The sequence below is a fragment of the Hydra vulgaris genome, chromosome 01 (genome assembly GCF_038396675.1).
Source record: "Hydra vulgaris chromosome 01, alternate assembly HydraT2T_AEP".
In the NCBI taxonomy this organism is placed as follows: Eukaryota; Metazoa; Cnidaria; class Hydrozoa; order Anthoathecata; family Hydridae; genus Hydra; species Hydra vulgaris.
This window is the reverse complement of record NC_088920.1, coordinates 71,782,927-71,808,313: the sequence shown is the minus strand read 5'-3', so window position 1 is coordinate 71,808,313 and position 25,387 is coordinate 71,782,927. Positions and strand designations below refer to the sequence as shown.

Sequence of the window (25,387 nt, the reverse complement as noted above, 5' to 3'; positions counted from 1 at the left end):
CGGTTTTGTTCTTTTTCATTCGAGGGAAGCCTATAAACTAGTACTTTATTTTTAGTGTCGTAGTTTCCTCTACATCCAGGAATACAGCATTTTTTAACCATTTTGTGTCTATCAACTGCTCTCAAATCGAAACTATAAGACTAAACTTTACGTAACATTGTCCGCCCCCAGTCAAAAATATAGATTCGCGACGGAAAGGCCTTTAATAAGTATCGGCTTGGTTACATTGAAATCAGTAGGAAGTCCGCGGCATTTCTTTACGCAATAAAACACTTCACAAATTTCGTTTTTGGTAAAAAAATAAAAATTTTTAACCAATAATTGAATACTTACAACTAGAAGACTTAACAACAACAAAAAATTTTTTTTAATGTTAAACTTGCAAGGCTTTATTTGAAGGGTCACTAAAGTCAATCTTGCGTTTCTTAATTACTTATTCTTTTTGACCAATCGTCGAGCTTTAGTTTCTCAAGCACCTAGGATGTAATAGATGTTACTTAGCACCTTAGATGTAATATATGTTATTTAGCAACTTAGATGTACTTAGACATTAGCCATTAACTTTTGGGGTGTTGAATCTTGGGTGTTTGTATTTTTGCGTCAAAATGGTGGCGCTGTTAAACATGTTTCAAACTGCGTTCGATTTTCTGTATTATAAGTATTGCAACGTTTGATACTTTTGAGCAGGAGTGGTGTTATTGTTAAACTTTAATGTTGTAAATTGGAAAAATCAAACGTGAATATCTACAATTTAAAAAATTGAATGATTAACTAATTAAACTACTCAATTTAAGTAGGTTGAACCTTTTTAATTGTTGGTTGAACCCTTCAGTAACCCGTTGAATAAATTGTTTTTTTTTTTCAATCCAACTCGAATTGCATGTTGTAAACACGATGTATGGTCCCCTAGCCAACAATCTTTGTATGGAAGCGATGTTGATTTGTAAACTGCGGTGCCGTTGACACAGTTACCGACTCTGTAATTAACTTTTTCATCGTTACCATCCGATTTTAAAGAGCGTTTAGCATCATGCCTACAAATTATATATTTTTATTACGAAAATATCAATAGCACTTTGTTAGTTTCTACTATAAGTTGCACTAGTATTTCAGGTTGTTTGCATTTTACTTGGGTTTTACGAAAATATAAGTCATTATGGCGTTTTACGAATGTAGAAGTCATTTTTTTTTATAGGTACCAAAAATCTTTTATAATTACTTTTTTAATTTTTTAATGATAGTTATTAATGTCACTAATTAAATGTAATTAGTATATATTATTATACAAACTAATTAAATGTAATTATTTATTACTATAAATTATAACTACAGTATTAATTGTTATAAAACAATTTTTTTGTTTACTTTTACCATAACTTACTGTTTTAGTAATATTAAAAAGTTTCGATTTTCTAAATTCTTTATTCTATAAATACTCTTCCTAAAAGAAATGTGTAATGTATTTAGCCATAAGAAATGTGTATGTATTTAGCCATAAAAAACTGTTTTACAAAATTAGACTTTTACAAATTGTATATACACGGCTGGGGCAAGAAGAAGACAAATTCAGTCTTATCGCCAAGCCCCTTCAAAACAAGAATATAAATAACAAGAAAAAAAGTATTACCGTTATCACAATGTAATATATGCATAAAATACATCTATAAATGCAAATATAAAAAATACTTTTTATATATAATTTTATTTTTTTTCAAACTTTTATTTATTAAGATTTTGAATTTAAAAATAAATAAAAATGAGATAAAACATGAACATCAAAGAAAGGTAAAGATTCAGGTTAAAATCAAAAATAAATATGATCAAAAATAAAGTAAATAACAAGTTAATAAAACGAGTGATTACTCTTATTTAAAAATTTCAGAAGAAGTATAGTTCGTTGTCAACTATCAAAAGTTTATTTTTTACTTTATTTTTAAATTGATCAAGGGAAGGAATTTTTTTTAACTCATTATCCAATAACGTGTTCCATAATTTAGGTCCTCTGATTGCCATCGAGAACTTAGTAGCATAATAATATGCTTCTGGTTGAATATAATTGTTATTTGAATATCTTGTTGGGCATAAATGATTTATTTTTTCAAAAATTGAGTTAAATAAAATGGGTGCCATTTTATTATCTACTTTGAACATAAATATAAGAACATGATATAAAGTTGAAATACGTTGAGTATTTTGAATTTATTAAAAAGAAATTTAGTAACAGTAAAATTAGAGTAAACAAATCGATAATGATAACAAATCGAAAACATTGTTTTGAATACTAAAAATGTGAATAAAAAAAACGCATACTTTGGTAACGTATCTTGACACAACCGATGAGATCCAGAAAGTATACTCTTCTATTGCAGCTTGTCTTTCAAATAAATTGTCAAATTCACTAAACACTAATTAAAAAAAATTTTTAAATTAAATGTTAAATGAGATAAAAAGTGATTATAAGTTAATCTTAAGTGAAATCAGCTAACACACGCACATTTTTTTCAAGAAACAAATACAAAATATTTACAAATATCGTCGCTTTTTATTGTTCGAATATCAGCAATCATTTGGGAAAGATGTTCGTTGTTGTGGAGAACAGTTTTTGAAGCTTGCGCCAGACGAGAAAGAGATGTCTGACGAAGTAAAGATTGTGTAAAAATATTTGCAACTAAAAATAAACATTTGTAATTACTGGACATTTTTAATAAATCAAACTTTTAAAAAAATAGTTTTAAGTGGATCACAATTGCGCCTAACTCTGTTCTAGACATCCAACATTACTGTATGCGCCTATCGTCACAGTAGGTACAAAACGCTACTGACATAAAGCATGCAATAATTAAAACGATGTGCTAACAGTATTAAGCAAACATTGTTTTTTTTAATTATTTTTCAATAAATGCACGCTGAATTAAACTTCATATGATCGTTATGTATTTAACAATAAAGAAAATGATTGCTAACTACCTGTACTTTGAAACAAAATTGAATTCTTCTAATAAATTAACATTAGATTTAAATACTCAAACAAGTTTGCAAAAAAATAACAAAGTAATCTTTGTTAGAAGCGAATTGCTTTGTATATTGCAGGTATTTTCACTAAACTATTTGTTTAAGAGACTTTTATGGTTTTCAGTTTAATAAATTAATTTTTACATCTAGAATTTATATTCTGTTAATGACGTAATAAAAAGAAAACTTTGAAAATGTAGCAACTTGAAATGATTTCCTCAGGAAATCATTTCCTAAGGAAATCATTTAATTTATACACGCCTCTACTTAGAATGTATTTTGCGTTAGTAAAAACATTGCAATTGTTTCATATTAGAAACTAGGTCTTTCTATTACATGGCTTTAACTGACACGAGAATATAAATAATAACTAAAGATCAAAATATTTAAACAAAATTCATCTTTACCAGATATTTTTTTAATTTGCAGATCGTGAGGGAGATGGTACAACGCCATTTCTAAATATATTGGTAGTTGTTTTGCAAAATGTTGTATCGCTTGACTGAGACTGGATGGTAATGGCTGCAAACTTGTTGGAATTAATACACTGCTTATTGCCTTAAAAACAATTATTCTATTACCTTTTTACAATATTATTTTAAATTGTTATTAAAAGTAAAAAAAATAAATAAAAAAAGCATAATTAAATGAAAACCTTGTAAAGAATGACATCACAGCATTTGATCAATTCAATCACATTTTTATTAGATAGAACAACAGCAATATGTGGCGGCATTCCGTGCCAAAAATGAATCAAAAAATTCTGTACCTAAACCAATAAAACAATTTTTACTAGATGTAAAAAGAGGTAGATCAAGTAAATGTATTCACTTGAGCTACATTGATCTGATTACGTGATTTACTTTTTTTTTTGTAGATCACGTGATGACTGACTATCTAGTAAGTGGGCCAAAAGTAACTTTAAATAGCAACTTTATTTTAAATGTTGAAATATTTTAGAATTTTGTAACACATTTGTGTTACAAAATTCTAAATATTTCCCCTATATACAAAAAAATGGTCCTTAATTTCTGAGATATTTTAATAAATAAACCAACCAAAAATACTTTTTGATTGACAAATTAATAACAACTGATAACTACCGAATCTTTTACAAAAGAATTAAAGTTTTTTGATCACTTGTTTCTTTTTCCATTAATATTGATTTAAAACTACCAAAATATAAAAAAAGTTTTGGTTACATAAAAATTTCTTCATTAAGAATAATCGACTCTTCTTCGTTTAAAAAACATTTTAAATGATGCTAACCTGCCTTACAACACATTTTCTAAACTTTCTTTGAAATATATTCAAAGCAATATAGTGTTTGGTTATTGTCAACTTTAAAAAAAAAAAATCTGAAAATTCACAATGCTGTTATTAACCTAATATTTTAATAGATCAAAATACCTGATAGTATTTTAATGGCTCCTCACATGAGCTTATTGGGAAAAAAATTCCCCATAATGCACATATAGAACTGAATATCACTGACATAGTGTCTTTATTAACTGAAAGAATTGTTTTTCCTGTTCACTTGTAACATAACATTTTATCTTTTGAGACGGTACTAATCATTGTTGCTTTTTTTAAATAGAACATGAAATTCATTAAAAAAAGTGTTTTGAGAATGCTCCAATATCTTACATCTTAATAGTGCACCAGTAACCAATCATTGCTTAGAGAACTTGGAGTGCTAAATGTTTAAATCTGAATTCTTAATAACATTTGGTAAGACCACATTTGTGTAACTTATTTCTTCATAATAATACAAAAAACTTGAAACAAAGATTTAAATGTACTATTTTAAACAGTTCATTATTACATACCTAAATTCCGCTTTATTTTTAAAACTATAATTTCTTTCTTACCATCACCGACAACCACACATTGAAATTTTATTTTCAATGGCATTGTAGTATAGTTTGTAAAAGTTGTTAATTAATTTTATTACAAAATGTCGAAAAAAAAAAATTTTTTTATTGATTCTTATAAAATATGTAAATGACATCAATGGAGCTAGGTAAATGGAACAGGTAGAAGACTTTTGCCTTTAGTACAAAAGTATTGGAACCCACAAGTATTGGAACTTATTTCATTAAGTTTCAATAACTAAATAATAATTTTCAATATTTCAAATGCTCTTGATTTTAATTGTTTCGTAAAAAATAGTTTAACTGTTGAATCCTGTTGATCTACTCAAATTTAATTTTTTTTTTTTTTAAGTATTTTTTAAGATCCTTCCAAACATAAAAAAGTTTTAAAATCTTTCATCAGGTTCCGAACATAAAAAAGTTTTAAAATCTTTCATCAGGTTCCAAACATAAAAAAGTTTTAAAATCTTTCATCAGGTTCTTTTGTTTTATTATTGCTGCTTTTACTACTTTTGGCTGTTCAAAAAAAAATGATTGGTGGGCTGTTCAAAAGAAACTTGATTGGTGGGCTGTTCAAAAAAAAATTGATTGGTGGGCTGTTCAAAAGAAAATTGATTGGTGGGCTGTTCAAAATAAAATTGATTGGTGGGCTGTTCAAAAAAAAATTGATTGGTGGGCTGTTCAAAAGAAAATTGATTGGTGGGCTGTTCAAAAAAAAATTGATTGATCAGCTGTTCAAAAGAAAATTGATTGGGCAGTTGTTCAAAAAATATTGATTGGCCAGCTGTTCAAAATAAAATTGATTGGTTGCTGTTCAAAAGAAAATTGATTGGAAGGGTTATAGATAGTTGGGTTTTAAATTTAAAGGACCAAAATATAAAATTGAAAACCAATAAAATATCATGAAAGAAATTTTTAAAAATAATAAATGGGATCAGTTGTTTTAAAAAATAAAGATCGCTTATTGAAACAGCTGATGACTATTTATGAATGTTTAGAACTTTTCAGAATAATTTGTTGATTTTGAATTTTGTATTTTAGCTCTTTAAAGACAGAACCTTAACTATCAACTTTTTTTTTTTTGTTGTGTCTTAATTAGATTTAAAAGGCTTTCAATATCCCCCTAGAGTTCCACTTTAACAAACTCTAAAAGTAGTTTTTTAATGTTTTTTATTTAATTCATTATGATATTTGCAATTTTGAAGATATTTGCTATTTTTCTTTTAATTAAATTCAAAAAAAGTTTGATATGTTTGACTTAAACCCCAAATAAGGCAATTAAGTACTGTCAATTAAGAACTTCTGTCAATTAAAAAACTTAAAATTTAAACAGTATCAAAACTTGAAAAAGTTTTTATATAAAAAGTTGAACTAAACAAAAAACAAGAAGTAAAAAATAATAAAAAAATAAGCAAATATTATGAGTATAACATAATTACACTCAACTTCAAAGTTTCAATACAATAACTTTTAATTACTCTTCACAAAACAGTAAAAAACAAAACAAAAAAAACAACAACAAAAAACACTTCTATCTAGAAAAGTAAAATCTCCTTGGACATGATTTAAACTTAAACAATCTTACTTTAAAAAAACACATTTAAGCCTAAAATAGGCTTTTGATTAATAAGGTTATTTTAAATAGCTTAATTTAATTTAAACAAAACATGATTAAAATTTACACTAATTGTGTTTTATACTAAAATAAAGAAGTTCCATTACAGCTTTTAACTTTTCACTTTTTATGAGGAAAATAGAGGCTAACTTGCGAGACTTTTCTTCAAAAAAATCAACGTCTTCCTTTGATAAAAACGAAAACAAAACAAAACAAAAAAAAGAATAGGAAATAGATGGCTATGACTTAACTTGTGTTTCAAAAATTTATTGAAAGGAAAAAAAAAAATTTTTTTAAATAAAAATTGGCATCGCAAACCTAATTACAAATTTACAAACTTCCATAGAGACTTATTTCCATAGAGTCTTCCTTAATAGCTCAAAATAGAGAAGACTATGGAAGAAACTGTAGTGGATTGTATTTGCTTATTCAATTTCCTTTTCAATAACTAAAAAATATTTTACCTCTGCAAAATTAGCTCTGAATATTGTATCCAGAATTCTTTGACAGTGAGCTCTGTACATGATCAGAAGAGTTTTTACCTATAATTTGATTGATTGTTTTAACTTTATTTTACTGTATTACTATATTAATTTTACTGACTTTAAATAAAGTCTATAACTCTATAGCAGTAAAAAATTATAGTCAAGATGATCATTATAAATACTAAACAAAGTTTAAAACTGAGATAAGGAAATTTATATTTACTTCAGATATAATTTTATAACTTAACAACAATTACAACTTTATTAATATCATTTACAGTTTTAGTAATAATAAAGTATGCAACTATTCAATGTAAGTATTAATCAATTTTGAAAGTTACCTTATCAAGAGTGGAATCGTCTTCAACAATAACTGAATCAAAAGATGGAAGTGGTGGTAACAAAGCTCCATTGGATAATAAAAGATTTTCATGGTCTCTTGATGGTTCAATTATGTCAGACTTTGAATCCTGTTAGTATAAAATAAAAATATTGTGAAATAATGTGTATTCTAAATGGTTTTGACAGACTTGGCTGCATTAAAAAGAAATGTTGATCATAGTACCTTTTTAGCAACAAAAAAATAATACCAGAATAAAATAATGTGGTATTAAAGTGTTTATATTTATAATGTATTAGTAACATATTTATAACTCATTAATAACTTAAATATAAATCTGCTAAATCTTATAAATAAAAACTGCTTGTAAAAAGACTTCAAGTACAAGTAAAAGAGTAAAAAATGAAAGTAAAAGTGACTATCAAATAAAAATAAAAAAGAATTTAAGACAAAAAAGTGTTATTAGTAATATTACATTAATGTTATAAAAATATAGTTGAAAAATTAACTTGTGTTTTTTAACTAAGCAAATAAATAATTAAATATAATTTTTATAAATAATTATTTTTATAATATTATTTTAATCATTATGAATTATTTCATAATTATGAAAATGATCTTCAATGGTGGAGAATTCAAATAGAAAGTTGTACATTAAATGACAATCATTACAGTCAATCCACTCCTTTCATTTTTGCCTAATTTAATACAGTTTTTAGAGTTAAAATTTAGAACTATACAGTATTTAGTTTAATGACAGTTTACTAACAGTGTTTACATTAATGAACCTTTTCTCTATAATAAATTTCTGTATTCCCTCCACCGTGTAAGTATAAGACTTTTCTAGTCACATTCTTGTTAATATTTAGTTAACATTAACAAGCATATGTGATAGCGGTTGTAATTAAAAACAATTTTTATAATAATTAGAATAAGCATTATTATTTTTAATAATAATGTTTATTCTAATAAATATAATAATAAATATTTTTAAAAAATTACATTTTTTTTTTGATGTTTCCGTTAGAGTAGACTGAACCTTCAAATGATTGAATGAAATAGTTTGGTCATAATATACAGATGTTTTTTTAACGCATATTCCAAAATAATGATACTTCGATTTTCCGCGTGTACCCAATCGTCGTGTTTTTAACTCAGGAAATGTACTTCTGATTATCTATAATATAACTTTATAACTTTCTATAATGTATAACTAGTAATAACATCATTATCAAAACCTGTTATATTTATATTGTAATACTATTATTAATAATATAATAATATAATTATACCAGGTTATATAAAATTTTAAATGATTATTATTCATTGTATAATTATAAACTTTTTAAAACAATAATAATAATAATAATAATAAAAATAATGATAATAGTAATAATAATAATAATAATATATATATATATATATATATATTTATATATATATATATATATATATATATACATATATATATATATATATATATATATATATATATATATATATATATATATATATATATATATATATATATATATATAATATATATATGTATGTATGTATGTGTATATATATGAGAGAGAGATTGAGAAAAAGATACCTTTCCAAAACTAGCTGCATTAACTGGTGTGACATTAGTACTGTTACAAAAGTCTAAATAATGATTGTAAAGAGCTATACGTGGTAAAGATACCCCCTCTAACATTTCATAGTTTTCATGCAGCCTTAAATAACAAAAAGTTAAAACTTATGACACTTTGATATAAACTATAACACCTATATATCTAAATGTATGTATATATATATATATATATATATATATATATATATATATATATATATATATATATATAATATATATATATATATATATATATATATATATATATTATTCATATATTTGGATATATGATTAATTCATATATATATATATACATATGTATATATATATATATATATATATATATATATATATATATATATATATATATATATATATATATATATATATATATATATATATATATATATATATATATATATTAATAGACATAAAAAAAGTATGTATAAAGGTATACCACTGTGTAGTGACCGGTGATTGCAGTTTACTAAATGTAAAATTTTTGCATGGATTTTCCATTCTACTGTTTTAATCTATTTAATAAACGAAAATCTATAAATAAAAATTAAATAAATTATTTAGCCATAAATCCTTATCAGGAAAATATCCATCAAGTCTAGAGCAATACATAATAATAATTTTAAAAAAACTTAGCGCGAACAGAATTTTGTTTTGATTTGGGTTTTAAATTCTCTCAGGTATCTAAAATATATATAAATATAGTACTTTTGCTGTAATGGAAGAACCCTTTCTTTGCAGGCAAAAAGTAATGAGTACAATCCCTACATTTCCTAGTATTATCTCTTCACACAGCAACCTTATTTGTCACAGTTGTTTGGCAATTAACATTTATTGTGTGCAAATACATCTTACATAAATTCAAACGGGCAGTTTTTTCACTAGCTTCAAAAATGAAGCAACTAGAAGTTTTTTAAATTTTAAATAAAGTTTAAATAAAGTTTTTTATACGATACCTAAAAATTTTAAAATGATTGATAAATATTCTTTATTAACTTATTATTTTATTAATAATTTAATTTTAATAATGATTTTAATATGAATAATTTTTTAAATGATTAAAAAATAATAATTTTTAGACTGTTTTTTCAAAGTTTAAAATTTGAAACAACCTTCTTTAAGTTAATAATTTGAAATGTAATAATTGTAACAATAAAATCTAAGTTATAATACTTAACAATTTTGTCATTTTTTGAAATGAAGATATGAATGTACAAGTTTCATAATATTTCATTCAAATTTATTCAACAATGGTGCACTTCAAGTTTAAACCCATCTATTTGCCATATTTATGAACTAACAAATAAAAAAATGAAATCAAGCAAAAATTTAAATAATTGTCAAAAATCTATTGAATATTATTAAGTATTTTTGAATATTAATAAATTGAATATTATAACATGAAACTTTGAAGGAAATCAAAAGTTTTATTAGATCTTGTTAAAGATCATATAAAAGTTGTAATATTTACTTTTGATTGAAGAGAATGCACCATTAGATAAACATTAAAAGATCCAAAAGTTTATCATCAAAAGTTTCATCATTTATCAATGATAAAGAGAAGCTGGTAAATGTGGTATCACCATATCCATAAATTAAAAAACATAAACGGAAAGAAACTGTAGAAAAAAATATATGGAAAGAAACTCTAAAAAAACAAACAAATTAAGAGTTTTATGTATTGCAATTGTTAGCAATACAACACTCATAAAAAAAATTTGAATTATTTGACCTTTGAGTTCCTACAGTTAATTTATAAAAAAAATACTATAGATTATATTACTAAATGAATAATAGATAAACTAATATTCATTTAGATAGCTACAACAATTAAACAGAAGCCCAAGCGTTACCACAAAAATCTGTTTTATTTGAAGTTTTTTTGAAGCCAAATTGTTGGGTACAAAATTTTATTAAAAGTAAATATTGTATTAAAAGTTAAACTGCAATAATGTTTTGAAGAATGTATTGACTTTTTCTAAATAAACACTGTTGCCTGCTGGTCAGGATGGAAGTTTTAAAAAAGCAATTGAGAAGCAAAGAAAATAATTGGAGTAAATGAAACAAATTGAATTCACACAAAGAAAAGCAACTTTGATAACAATGACCATCTTATTCAATTATTTTCACATCATTTATTCAATTATTTTTTATTTACAGCAGGTTACACATACAGCATAACAAGGAACTTATTTTTTTATGTGCATTGCAATTAATTCAATGAGCAAAAGATTTGAAAAAATAAATTTTATTTAGGAATGTTCTAAATATTATGCAATGTTTAGTAAAATCAATGTAATCAAAATAATAATTATTTTTTTGAATTTAAACTTATTATTACCAGAAATAAATTTAAGTGAGCTCACCTAAGAATATTGTTAACTTTATTTTGAAAAACGGAAACATTTTATCAATTGCTTTCATGTGATGAATGTGTTCAAAATTATTTTACCTTATGTCCTGGATTACCTTATGTCCTGGATTTTCGATCACTTATTGGTTTAATTGATTTTGACATTTTTGAATAGATTTCTGACTAATTTCAATCAATGTTCATTTTGAAATCACTTTAGCCTGTTGATGACTAATACTTTTTAATTAAATGAAATTAACCTTTTTTTTTTTGAAAATGCATATTTTAATAATAAAAAAAAAACCATACCTTACCTGTAGACTACCAGAAAGATGATCAAATGAATGTAAATTGCTTTTTGAGAGAACATTATCTCTTTAATTATAGACATTATTCTCTTTAATTTTTTAAAACTTGGTAACTTAAAATGAAGATTTAACTGATGCAGAACTTTGTAAGATATGTTTCAACATTTATACGCTTGTTTATTTTCTCTCGTCACTTCACTTTTATCAGGAGATCAAATTTTTCAATTAAATATGAATAAATACATGTAGCACAAAATAAAATTTTATATAACACAAATGTGTAAATGTTTTGCAAAACTTGCAGATGCATAAAACTGTCTGAAATATTGGCTTTATCAATAGACTCAGCATAAACAAAAAAAAACTGTCCATTATTTTATTACTCTTGTCTGTATAATTTTATCAACTAAAGTAACAGGGGGTATTAGGCCCCATGGGGCATTAAGCCCCGTTTCCTCTGTTCATATAATAGAAATGGCTGGTGTTATTGTTTTAAGAGAGAGGGGCATTAAAATCTGCATGATAGAGACTGACTAACAAGTAAGGATATTTTTCATAACCATTCTAAGGTTTTTTACCAACAGCATTGATTTTTAATTAGAATTTATAGATGAGTGGTTTTTCCATCTAGTTTCCAGTTTCCTTCAAACTTGATAAAAAATGTGCTCATTTGTTTTGACTTAAAAAATTATTGAAACACAATTATTCTACTTTGAAATTTTTATATTTTCCACACAAATACAAGTACATATAAACTAAGTTTTTAACTATCTGTGTATGTTATCAACGAGCTAAAATATTTGTAGAGAAAATGAAGGTAGAAATCTTAGCAAAGTAAAATGGCAGTTGGATGAATGAGACTCTTCATAAATAGCTCTAAAATTCACTTTAAAACTAAATTTCTATTTAGGATTTTAAATGGATAGTATTTCTAAGAAAAATATGGTTCTATTGAGTAATAATTAGTTTAATTAGTTTATAAAAATAAATGTTTCAATTATCAGGGGGCTTAATTCCCCCTGTAAATCTCAACTGTTTAAAAAGATGATTAAAACAATCAAATAACATTGATCAGATAAAATAAAATTAATGTTTTAATTTTATAAATAATTACACAGATATAGTTTAAATTGAAAAGAAAAGTTATTTATTTTTAGAAATAGTTTAATTTTTTCTTTAAATATAGCTTTGATAATGGAGCTTATTGCCCCCTTTATTTAGCAGAATGGTTCGGACATACAAAAAGAATAAGAAAGGAGGAGGGAAAATCAATGCAACTAGCCAGACAATGACAGATGCCTACAATTCTGTCATATGTAAGCAGTTGTCTGCTAACTAAGAATCCAAGCACTATTAAAAGTACTTTCCAGCACTAGTGCTCACAATGGTTTTGCCTCAACAACACTGCTATGTGTATTGGTGTCAACATCATAATCATCTGCAACACCATCAATAGAATCATCATTTATATCTTCAGCAACTGCAGAAAGACCACAGACACTATTGTCTACTTCATTTTCAGAAAAGTCATTTAATGAAGATTTTTATCTCAAAAAACTGCAGCCCAGATTTGCAAAAACTTCTGGGGATGCTAGGTTGGTTAGAACCATCAGGTTTCCATACATAGAAAGTCTAACATGTGATCAATGTTTAAAGCGACTGAGAGAAGAAGCAGCAAAAAAAGATAATGCTCCATGAAAAAAGACCACAACAAAAAGAAGAAATCTTCAAGTCTGAGATGATAGGAACAGTGATGGAGATGACAACATTATGTCTAAAGTGTGGTATTCACAGAGGACAAGGAGAAGTGACTTATGATGTTTGGTAAATGCACATAAATTCCAGCTTTTTTTTCACTTTATGACTGTAAGTTTTGATGTAATTTTGCTGGATAAAGCTTTTGTACATATAAAAATATGTATTTTTTATAACTAAAAAGTAGTTCCAGTTTGAATTTAATATTTATTTACTTATTTCAAATAGAGAAAAGAAAAGTTATTGAAAATATGGGGCTTAATGACCCCTGTTACCCTAATGTAGTAAAGACTTTATGACCAGTGAACTAAACTGAAATTAGAAAAGCCATTTCTTTTCGTTTAATTTGTCACATAACTGTATATGCAGCGTTATGTGCATATTTTTGGAGAGTGGGTTGGCTCTGTATGCGTGTATATTATTCATCTTTTACTTCGATAACAACTGGATACATGTTTCTTTAACCTTCTAGAAGGTCAAATGAATTTAATGTCAAGGTAGATAGAACTCTATTTACCTTGACTTTGAATTCATTTGGATTGTTCGTATGAAATTATCACTTTCTTATGTTTACCAGATTTCTTAGCTTTCGCTTTAATTAACCATATATTTTTCTATATGTACAATAAAACAACAATATTGATAATAACTTTTGGTCCCGGTGCCATGTTAATATTTTACTCCGTTAAAATTTTACTTTACTGTAAATTTTTAACGTTGTAATTTTACTGCGCAGTAAATTTTTAACGTTGTAATTTTACTGCGCAGTAAAATTTAACTGCGCAGTAAAATTTACTGCGCTTGTTATTTTTTTACTGTCATCAAGTAAAGAAGAAATGTTAAAGTTTGTGGGAGGGGCGGGTAAACATATGCATTTTTTTTATAAGTAAGTGTACTTCAATTTATCTTCCTATGAAACTTTTATTATTTAATGCATACATTAAATAATAGTTTACTTTTAATTCACTTTTTTATGCAAAGTTATGCATTTTCCCTTATTCTTAAGATTAATAATTATTATTCATTTTTTTATTCTTAGCATTAATAATTAGCATTTATAATTAGCCTTAATAATTAATATAATAATATAATAATAGCCTTAATAATTAATATAATAGCCTTAATAGCATTAATAATTAGCCTTATTCTTAGCATTAATAATTAGCATTAGATTTTAATTCACTTTTTTATGCAAAGTTATGCATTTTCCTTTATTCTTAGCATTAGAAAATTTTACATTTGGGAACATATATCAAATAAATTTTCTAATAACTGAAGGCCATAATTTATTGACGTATATATCTGACGAATGGGTTCAGATATACTTCCAATAGGACTGTAAATACTTCTAAAATAATATGAAAAACAAGTGGAACCAACAACATTTTATTTCAGTGCAAACTTTTCTCACTTTAAAGTTTTTAGTGACAAAACAACATTAAAATGATTATTGTTTTTTATTTTCTAAAAGAATAGTATGAGATTTTAGTTGGTCAAGTTTAGTGGAAGCTGGATATTTTAGCCATATCTATTCCACCGCTATATCAATTCCAATAAGATTTGCAGTACCAAGAATCTCTACATCTGTAGCCCATATGCCATCTACGGATATACCACTTTTGTGAGATAACTTTCCACGTCATCACCTAAATATCCTGATAAAAGACTGGAGCAAGGTTCTGTAATCAAGTGTTTCACAACCAGATCGCGAGCAAATACATGTTGACATTCAGTACCTGGCAGCAAAAACGAAATTGCTCGGAAAAAAAAATTTCCATCAGCTTTACATACATGCATTTTCAAAGGTACATCAGTTTCTTATGCATTAATAAGATCTGGCGTAACAAGTATTTTGAGAGCAAGTTTTTCAGCAATTTTCTGTCGAATATCTTTGGAGGGATGTTCCATTAGGTTGAGGTGGTGTTAAAATTAATTTTTATCACCACATTCTGAAGATAATTCAGACATTACTTTCCTTTTCAATAAATGGTTTAAGATGATGTAGAGAGTATTTTTTTTTTGCAATGTGTTATTCCCTTTATCGTTACTCAATAAGCATGTAGAATTTGATAAAATATCAAGAATCTCATATGGATCCAGCAACGAGAAAGTCATTTTTGCACCTTTCCTATCATCTCGTTTAAGATTTCTTAAAAGTTTTTGACCAACACAATACTTTGATGCTGTTGCATGCTTTCTGTCATAGTCAATTTTTTGTTTCTTTGTGAACAAACAATATTGTTCATAGCTTTTTCTTCAATTCCTCTTTTCATTTCTAAAGCTTTTTGTAAAACCTCTTTATCATATACAGGATTATATTCATCATCATTGAGTTTATCTATGTATTTTACATCGATTGGAAGGCAGGATTGTTGGTTGTAAATAAGGAAAAATGGTGAGTACCCCATTGAATCTAACACGTAGAGCAAAAAGGATTCCATCTAAAACTAACACCCAATTTTGAACATTTTCATTTAAGATCTTAATAATTGCTTTTTTAGTTGTTTGATTCTGTTTTTCTACAAGGCCATTGACTTGTGGATCGTAAGCCAAGGTAACATGCTGCTGAGTACCTGTCATGTCATGTAATGCAATGGATACAGAGTTTACAAACTCCGGACCTCGGTCATTGATTTGTATTTTAAAACAACCATATCTGCATATAATCCTATAGAGAAAGGATGCTACTGATACTGCTATTTTGTTGCTTAGAGGTTCAGCTTCAGTCCATTTAGAAAAATGATCAATAAGAACAATCACAAATTTGAATCCATTCGATTCAGGTAATTGAATTAAATCCACACCAACTTGCTTCACTACTTGTTGTTCCACTTTAACAGGTTTTAAAGCAGGAGAGACTTTAAGATTTCTGTTGAAGGTTTTCTGACATCGCTCACATTGATTTATATGCTTTGTGATATCCCCCACTATTAAATGCCAAAAAATCTTGAAGATATTTTCTTTCTAACATCATTAATGCCAAGGTGACTGGCTAATGCAACAGCTTTCTCTGAAGTTCCTAGACCCTCATGAACTTCTTTAACTATGTTTAGTTGCTCTTCTCGATCTGTTACCACAATCACCTAAGAGAAAAAAAAGTTTGTTTGTAGACATTTAAATAAAAACAATAATTAGAACCAAAAAGTGTTTTTAATTGTTAAATTTTTTTTTTGAAACTTTGAATTAGTTAAAAAGTTTTTCTCACCATGTCAATATTTTTTTTGCAATACATCAACTTGTTGTCTATAACTGCAAAATTTTAAAATTGCCTTTTAAAGTTTGCCTTCTTTCCTCTCTCGTTTACATCTTCAGGAAACTTTTTGCCATTCAAATATTTCCTGATATCACAAAAGTTAATATTTTTGTAAATCTTGAAAACGCCGAAAAAATAAACGCTAAAAACCGTATATTAAAAAAGTCAGTAAAATAATAACGATAGCAGTAAAATTCCAACGTTGAAATTTTACTGCGCAGTAAAATTTTAACGGCAGTAAATTAAAAACGTTACACCGGGTAATTAAAACGTTTAAAACTTGTACACGCTGACGAATTTCGCAGCGGCTTTGCAAGGATGATATGAATAAAACAGGCCCGTAGGAACAAAAATGAGACGACTGAATAAGCACTTATGCCAATTCATACTTATGCCAATTTTACAAAATTGTTCGGCGCATTATGTCAATTCGCACTTATGCCAGTTCACACTTATGCCAGTTTTTACAACGCTTCGCACTTATGCCAGTTCGCACTTATGCCAATTCGTGCTTATTCAGCCTCCCGACAAAAAATATATTGGGAGAGGTGGAGGGGGCAATAGTTCTGGGTAGGTCAAATAGTAGTAGGTTAAAGTTTTTTGTCAAAGGAACTGCCGAAAATACGGATAACAAATTAGATCCTTTCTATCCTTTTTTTTCTTTTACTTCCTAATTTGTGATTATTTGTTTTTTTCTAAAAACTAACTTCAAAGTTATTGATTTGAAAATTGTTGGGGTGGGGGACAAATCCCCTTGCTGGTCCCTCCCCTCACTCCCTCTGTTTAACACGGGCCTGTAAAAGGTTAATTTTAAATTTAAATTGATTTATTTAAACACTAAAATACAGATAAAATACAGAAATACAGAAAAAACAAACCATGTCGTTACACTAACTTCTTTTTTATTTTTGCCTTTTTGTGTGTGTGTTTTTTATAAGGTGCTCAAGAAGTCCTTACAGTCTTATCAATAGTCAGTTTTTATGAACGTCCTTATCATAGAAGGGTGATACTTAGATTCTGCGTTGTTTTTAGCTAGTTTGTAAATATGTTTCTTTTTCTTAATTTCAAATTTAATTTTTTGATAAGAGGTGCATCTTGTAATTTATTTTCGACGTGGCATATAGTTCTTGCTGATTTTTTTTTTTTCATATAGTGTCAAATTTATGAAGTAGCAAGTTAGCTGGTTCATTGAGGGCACTGGTTCATTGAGGGCACTTCACCAAATCACTACAAAACAGACTATAGTAAGCTAATTTGAAAAGTTTACTATAAAGCTAGGCTGCTTTCGAGATCCTTTTAAGACTTGAATGGCTTTTTTTTTTAAATATTGTGAAATCCTCTTTTTTTCTTTCCAGGAACTTTAAAGACTATTAGTTTAGTTTTATTGGTATTTTGCAGATCAAGTTTACTGGAATACTTTTTCAACGACTTAAATAATTCCGGTCTAATTTCATCTCTTTAAGGAACGCTTCTTGTTATTCATTTCCAAAAAGTAAAATATTTTCCTCTTAATTATTCTTTACTCTTTGGTATCTGAAAAAATCACTTTTAAATAAATCATAAATTGATAACTGATAGCAAAGCTCTCACGGCTTTAGTGATGTCTAAATCTCACTGCGTGATGACGCTCATCACTGAGTGATGTATTTTCCAACCATAATATGAAATTTGAAGCCATTTTTTAGTTGTTGTGTTTTTTATTTTATTTTTAATTTGGTCGCTTTAACAACGCTAAACTGGACTAACTAACAACACTGAACCGGACTCTTTATTAGTTGCTCTTTATTAGCGTGTTTACAAATAGATTTTTTTTCATAAATTAAAAAAATATATTAAGTCACGTTGTTTTTCGTTTTGTTTTAAAAATATGGTTGAATACTAGGTTGCAAATAAAACTCATTTTATAAAAATGCTAAAAATGCTAAAAATTCGAAAACTTGATTTCTTTGCATACTTATTATGCATTATTTAAAAGAAAATTTGTCTTAAAAAAGAAGTGTATTGGAAGTATTTTAATATAAACAGAACTCCTCATTCGTACAAACTATGTAATATTCACAAAAAACGCATAAACAAGCACCATTACAAGCAGGGTGAGCTGATTCGAGTACATCTCTACCATAGACACGGTTGTTTATTGGGAAAGTGTGAATTTCTAAATCTTGTTTTTTTCATAATTAATTTTTCTCAATTAGGGGGATACCATAGGGTTATTTTGGGAGAATTTTTGTTCCGATTTGAAAATCTTGTGGTGTCCCCTTTAAAGAAAAGTTTTTTAATTTAAAGGCACAAAATATGTCAAAATTCGGGCTAAATAGTCTCAATAAATTACGGCAGTTGTCTGTTAATTTGTTTTAATTAAAAATTTGATTTATAAAATCAGTAGTTAAACAATATTAAGATTATAATGCGCAATAATTTTATTTTCATAAGTTTGACTTGATTGCTGAATGCTAACTTGAAATAAACTTGATCCTACAAAAAGAAAATAGATATCCATCTCAAGGATTAACAGGTTTCATCTCAAAAAGTATTTTGACAGCGTGGCATAGAAACCTAAACAAAACATAAAAGCTTGTTGTTGTTTTTTTGTTGTGTCTAAGAAAAATGGTGATTAAGAGTTATTGTTGCTGAATACAGTTTAATTAAGTTGTATAAAGATTTTCATGGGTTTCATTTATATTGAAAAAAGCAAAAACTTTTTTTTTTGCTGATTATGATATTATAGTACCTTTGGCAGATATATATATATATATATATATATATATATATATATATATATATATATATATATATATATATATATATATATATATATATATATATATATATATATATATATATATATATATATATAATATATATATATATATATAAATTAGTAAAAAACACTTATCTAACTTTTTTCTTCAACTTGAAGTTTCACCATTGCTGGATCATCAGGAAGAGTTACTATATCTCAAAACAAATTCAATTTATAGAAAAAAATATTTTACAGGAAGTTTTAAATTATTATAAAAAAATTTTAATTAATATATTTTTTGATTAACGGGAAGTTACAGAAAGTAATTATTAAATAAATTTCTTTGGAATGGGGATAGTTTAATTTGGTCATTTGTTTTTATAATTTTTTAAGAGGTATTTATATTACAAAATTAACAACTCTATTCGGAAAAAATTAGGTTTACATCAGTGGAAAAATACCACTGATGTTATAGATTGGTTTTCTAAAATTAACAATAAAAATGAATGCACATTTATACAATTTGATACTATTGATTTTTACCCCTCAATTACAGCAGAAATTTTAGATAAAACAATAGAATTTGGAAAATCCCATTTAGAAATTACTGAGGACACTATCCGTATAATTAAGCACTGCAGAAAAACTTTACTCTATTTTAATAAGGAAACGTGGAAGAAAAAAACCACGCACGAATGCTTTAATGTAACAGTGGGAAGTTACAACGGAGCAGAAATTTGCGAATTTGTAGGTTTATATATTTTAAATACCCTAGCTAAAATAATCCAAATTAATCAATTAGGTCTTTATCGTGACGACGGTTTAATAATAATCCATAAAAAATCAAGGCCACAACTCGATAAAATAAGAAAAGATATAATAAAAGTTTTTGGCTTCCAAATTGAAATAAACATAAATTTAAAAATAGTGAATTTTCTTGATGTCACATTTAACCTCTTAGAAAGTTCCTATAAGCCCTACAAAAAGCCTAATGACGAATTATTGTATATTAATGTGAATTTGAACCATCCCCCTCAAATTCTAAAACAAATTCCAATTTCAATTGACAATAGGCTAAACCAAAACTCTTCTAATGAAAATATTTTTAACTCTTCTAAACGCGTTTATGAAGATGCTCTTAAAAAAAGTGGCTTTCAAAATTTCGAGCTAAAATTTGAAAAGAAAATTGCAAAAAGCGATCCAGCAATGGTGAAACTTTAAGTTGAAGAAGAAAGTTAGATAAGTGTTTTTTACTAATTAATTGCTCTGTTCTTTAAGAACATTGAGCACTTTATTTGTAAAATACACTAACATAATTTGCATATATATATATATATATATATATATATATATATATATATATATATATATATATATATATATATATATATATATATATATATATATATATATATATATATATTTATAATAACAATTATAAATGTATTCTATTGAATAGAGTGCTCAATGTTCTTAAAAGAACAGAGCAATCTAATATAATATATATTTTAATTTTATTTAGGTGCCCTAAGAAGTCCTTACGGTCTTATCACAGAGCACCGCGGATGAGCATTTAATTGGAAGCTCACGCCTCCTTCTAAGCTGACGTCGCATGTGCTCAAATATATATCCGCACTGTGCCACAGCTGGTTATGTGTATATACATATTTAATATAAAACATTTGAAAGCACATGCAAAACATGCAAAAATCTCAAATAAAAAAACTAGAAAAATGTAATGCCGCTAATGGTACTATAATATTATAATTAGTTAACACAAAAACGAAACGACGGGAAAAAACCAAACGACATGCAACTAAGTTCTTTTAATCAACTTCCAATCCGTTCTTTTAATCAATAAAATTAGTATTAAAAAGAAAATCAACCAATAACTTTTTAAGACTATATTTAGATAAAAAATTTGTCCTGGAATTCTCATATCAAATATATCAAAGATATTAAAATCAACATAAGATATTAAAATCAACATAAGATATTAAAATTAAAATCTCAAATAACACTTTCAAGTTTTATAAAACAAAACCTTTTTTTTATAATGCATAATTAAAATTTAGCAGCCATGGTGCACTGAAAAAGGTAATGAAAAAGGCGTGAATTTCCTTGTTAAATACTCTTTGATGGTGCTCTGTAATTAGACTGAAAGGCTTCGTGGAGCACCTTAAATACTGCCCGAAAAAAAAAAAAAGTTTTAGGTTTATTTACAGCTACTTACATCTTTTTTACTGTAGCACTGCTTGTACTAATCACTAGAGTTATGACAAAAAAAACTTTTTGGTTTGTAGTAGGAATCAATTAACATTTTAATACTGATTAAGAAATTCATATTTATTTTGATCAATTCAAAAAAAGATTTCTGAACCAAAACACCCAACAATATGTTCACACACCAAAATATCCAACGACATGGTCACACATCAAAACACTTGACGACATGGAGGGTGCCATATATTCCCAAAAATATTTCTTTCCAAAAATATATCAAATTGGATCTCAAAAGATGCGGAATTTTATGGAAAGTTAAAAAAAAATAAAACTTTTATATAACATTCAGTTTTTTAAAAAATTTAAAAAAAAAAAACTTATTGTTAAAAAGATTTTTAAATTTTTTTATGACGTTTTTTTTAACAATAACTTCTTTAAGAACATTTAAAAACGATTGGTACTTAGGAAATCTCGAAAATACTTCACCTCTTTTGAGGTTCAAATATACTTTAGGAGAAAAATATTTCTGATAAAATAAGACACCCACCATGCCATTGATGCAGGAATTTTTATTTGAACCAGCTCTAGTAATAATTTTTAAATAATTAGGTTACAAAAGTTTATCATTTGTGACCACAGGAAAAAAATTTGCATACATTTTTTAGTCATAACCATACTAATCTCATTATATTAAAAAGAATAATTTATAAAATGTAAATAATCTATATAATATAAATAATATATAAAAATAATATATAGTTTGTTACCATGTTCCAAATATTACCATGCTTGCAAGGTAACATTTGGACAATTGGCTTATTGCGAATCATTCATACGCGAGCTTTGGGCTTTAAATATTTATAAACCTAATATTCATCATGGGACCCTAGTGACCAAGTGTTTTGGTTACCAAGTTACCCACGTCCCTGGTAATATTGCGCTTAACTTATTTCTTCACGCAGCGGTCTTGTTCATCAATGTTTGTATTTCGGAGTTATAGAGTTGAAAGAGGTAATCACAACAAAAAGTAGCGTCTTTGACTGTAGCGACCTTCATGAAGTTGGGGGAGGTAAATTAAAATAAAAAAAAAAAATAGGCGATATTAATAAAGTTGAAAGCGTGGCTTATCTCCATCAGCATTTTAAACTTATTTTAATGGGATTTTCATAAATAATCTACAGAATTTCAGAGAATAACTTTGTTGTTTCCATAACTCATCTTATAATAAGTTCTTAGCGGATTCAATATCGTGGACTTTTATTTGGAAAAGTTTTCTTTTTTTTTTCGAATAAAAATCAAAACTATGCTATAGAAAATTTGATGGCTCAACCGAATTGGCATTTACTTAACATTGACTTCGATATACAGAACTTTATCTTTTTTATATTTTCTTTCACTAGTTTAAAAAAAAGTAAAATGATTGTTTTAGTTAAAACAAATTTTGAACTTCCTTTTAACTTACACCCTGAAAGTTTTTGTCAAGTTTAATGTTTAATTATCACCAGGACACAAAGTTAGTTAGTAAAAATAAGTATAGGGAAGATTGGGGAGAAGTGGGACGCGGGTGAATTGGAGCAGCCTGAAATTTCTAATCAGAAGTGGTGCCTCAATACTGTTATTTAATGTAAACAATTTATTTTCAGATCATACAAATAAAAAGAAAACCACTTTTGATCGAATTAAAAAAGAATCTAAACGGTTGTTCTCATTTATGGATCTCACTATGCTAGATTCAAAATGTTTCTTTCAAATAAAGTAAAGCTCTAATAAAAAATCAAAATAGCTTAAAAAAAGTTCGTTTAAAAGAATGTTATTATCACAATTCACCATAGTTACATAATAACATAGTTTATTAATGATATTACTCTCTTAATATAAATATATTTATATATCTCTTTTTTTACATCTTTTTTTTATATTTATTTTTTTTACAAGTATATAATCGTTTTTTTTTTGCAACTGCAGCTGTCTTCTTTTTCTTTTTTGCAACTACAGATAATGAAAGCATTTTAGCAATTACTAATTACTACTTTGTATATTTACGCCTATGTAATATGATATTTATAAATCACGATTTTATAAAAATGGGCTCAGTGATAAAACAGAATGTCTTCTTATTGCACCAGTCATTACTTATTTTTGTTGTATATATTTGAAAAATGTATTTATTGTAGAGGGCAAAATAAACTTCTTAAAAAAAAAAAAAAAGAGATATATTTAACAAGAATTTTTTTTTTTGAAAATGATTCAAAGTTTTAAGGTTAATTATTAACATTTAAAACTGAAAAATTGAAAAATTTGTAATACTTATTTATACCTCATTATTTATAATAAAACTCAACTTTTTTTTTTTTTGATTACTTTAATAGTTATTTATACTTTTTCAGTTTTTATTTTATGTTGTAATTTATTTCTTTATTTAATCGAATAAAAATAATATTTCGGTGGAATTCCTCCGAAATATTATTTTCTGAAGTGTTTTAGTAAAGTTTAGCGCATGTTTACTAACTTATTCATTATGTATGAAATGTATCACAGAGCTTGGTGATGAGACAACTTGTCTTCTTCTTGATCCCATCAAGTTTTGAACTACTTTAATTTTTTAAATTTTGACAGCAAATAAATTAATTTAAAAAAAAAATAATTTTAACAGACAGAATTTTAACTAAACCTAAAGCGCACTTTTTTTTATATCAACTTATTTTAAGTATTTTAAGTTATAAAGAGAAATTACTGTAAAAATGAAAAAATTATAAACATTCATTTTTAAGAATTGATCAATATTTTATTTTATCCTAAATACCCTTCCATAAGTATACACCCTATTCAAAGTTTTTTTTATTAATTTAATACTATAAAAAACTGCAAAAATAATAAATAAATTGCTACTCCTAACTCTCGCTCCAATAATAAACTTGCAAACGTTTTATGTTAACCTCCCCCTCCGCTTTTAATCCGTTTTTATGGATGTTTGCAACAAAATAATAATTGGTAATTATTTATTGGAAATAAATCCGAGATGAACTTAACATACAATTGTATCCCAAAAGTTTTGATTTATATAAATTATAAATAAATAAAGATGCTTTATGCAACAAAAAGTTGCAACTTAATTTTATTTGCAAAGTGCAACATACTTATACTTTTTAGACGTGGTTTCCCAGTTACGAAAAAAATATCTAAGTAACAGAAGAATATATAAAAATACCTGTCAAAAAATTAGTCTGAATTATGCATAACAACTGAATGCCTCTCTTACTTCTAAGCAACATAACGTTTATTTATTAAGTTCGAGCGCTTAAAACATCGCCTCAAAGGTAACGTGTCTTTTAACACAATAGTTGTCGGGTTTTTTACATAGATATCAATATTTAAAAAAAGAGCATTAAACAATGCTTATTGAACTGATAAATATCTTTCGCAAGTAAATAATCTCCATAGAAACAAAAAGTGTTTAGGGTTTTACTATTGTGTCGTTACGTTTGAATTTTATTTATATTCAGCTGTTTCTCGAGTAAACAACCTAGTACACGAAAAATGAAAGATTTTGTTCACTGATGCCTTAATACTGTGTATTCCTCATTTTTTTTTATTTTTTGGTATTTTTATTTTGTTATTTATCATTTACCATCTAAATAACTATAGAATAACTTAAAAAAAAAGAGCGATGAAGAGGAAAGAAAGAAACAAGGAAGAAAGAGAGGGGGGTAGAGAGAGGGATAGAGAGAGAGGAAGAAAGAGAGAGGAATAGAGAACAAAGTAAAAAGAGTGTAAAAAGAGAGAAACTTAG

General features: G+C 26.3%; 1 protein-coding gene across 1 annotated transcript; it reads right to left on the bottom strand.

The window, feature by feature from the left end:
• Positions 1 to 281: 281 nt before the first annotated feature.
• LOC136074696 (transcription factor RFX4-like) lies at positions 282 to 24,960 on the bottom strand. Its single transcript, XM_065787037.1, has 13 exons — positions 24,806 to 24,960; positions 9,402 to 9,477; positions 8,924 to 9,047; positions 8,329 to 8,503; positions 8,115 to 8,188; positions 7,328 to 7,456; positions 6,966 to 7,043; positions 3,668 to 3,781; positions 3,420 to 3,570; positions 2,528 to 2,668; positions 2,311 to 2,405; positions 1,628 to 1,661; positions 282 to 1,034 (listed from the first exon to the last, which is right to left on the bottom strand). Exons 2-13 carry the CDS (start codon positions 9,461 to 9,463, stop codon positions 1,012 to 1,014), a joined length of 1,200 nt encoding a protein of 399 aa, XP_065643109.1. The 5' UTR covers positions 9,464 to 9,477; positions 24,806 to 24,960; the 3' UTR covers positions 282 to 1,011.
• Between the last annotated feature and the right edge of the window lie 427 nt (positions 24,961 to 25,387).

Excerpts from the sequence above, each read along its gene's own strand:
- LOC136074696 (XM_065787037.1), bottom strand. The coding sequence starts at position 9,463 with ATGGAAAATCCATGCAAAAATTTTACATTTAGTAAACTGCAATCACCG. Across the intron at positions 8,189-8,328 it reads GGAAACATCAAAAAAAAAAT|TTAACAAGAATGTGACTAGA; the intron begins GTAATTTTTTAA and ends GTTAACTAAATA. Across the intron at positions 2,406-2,527 it reads AATAAAAAGCGACGATATTT|TGTTTAGTGAATTTGACAAT; the intron begins GTAAATATTTTG and ends TTTTTTAATTAG.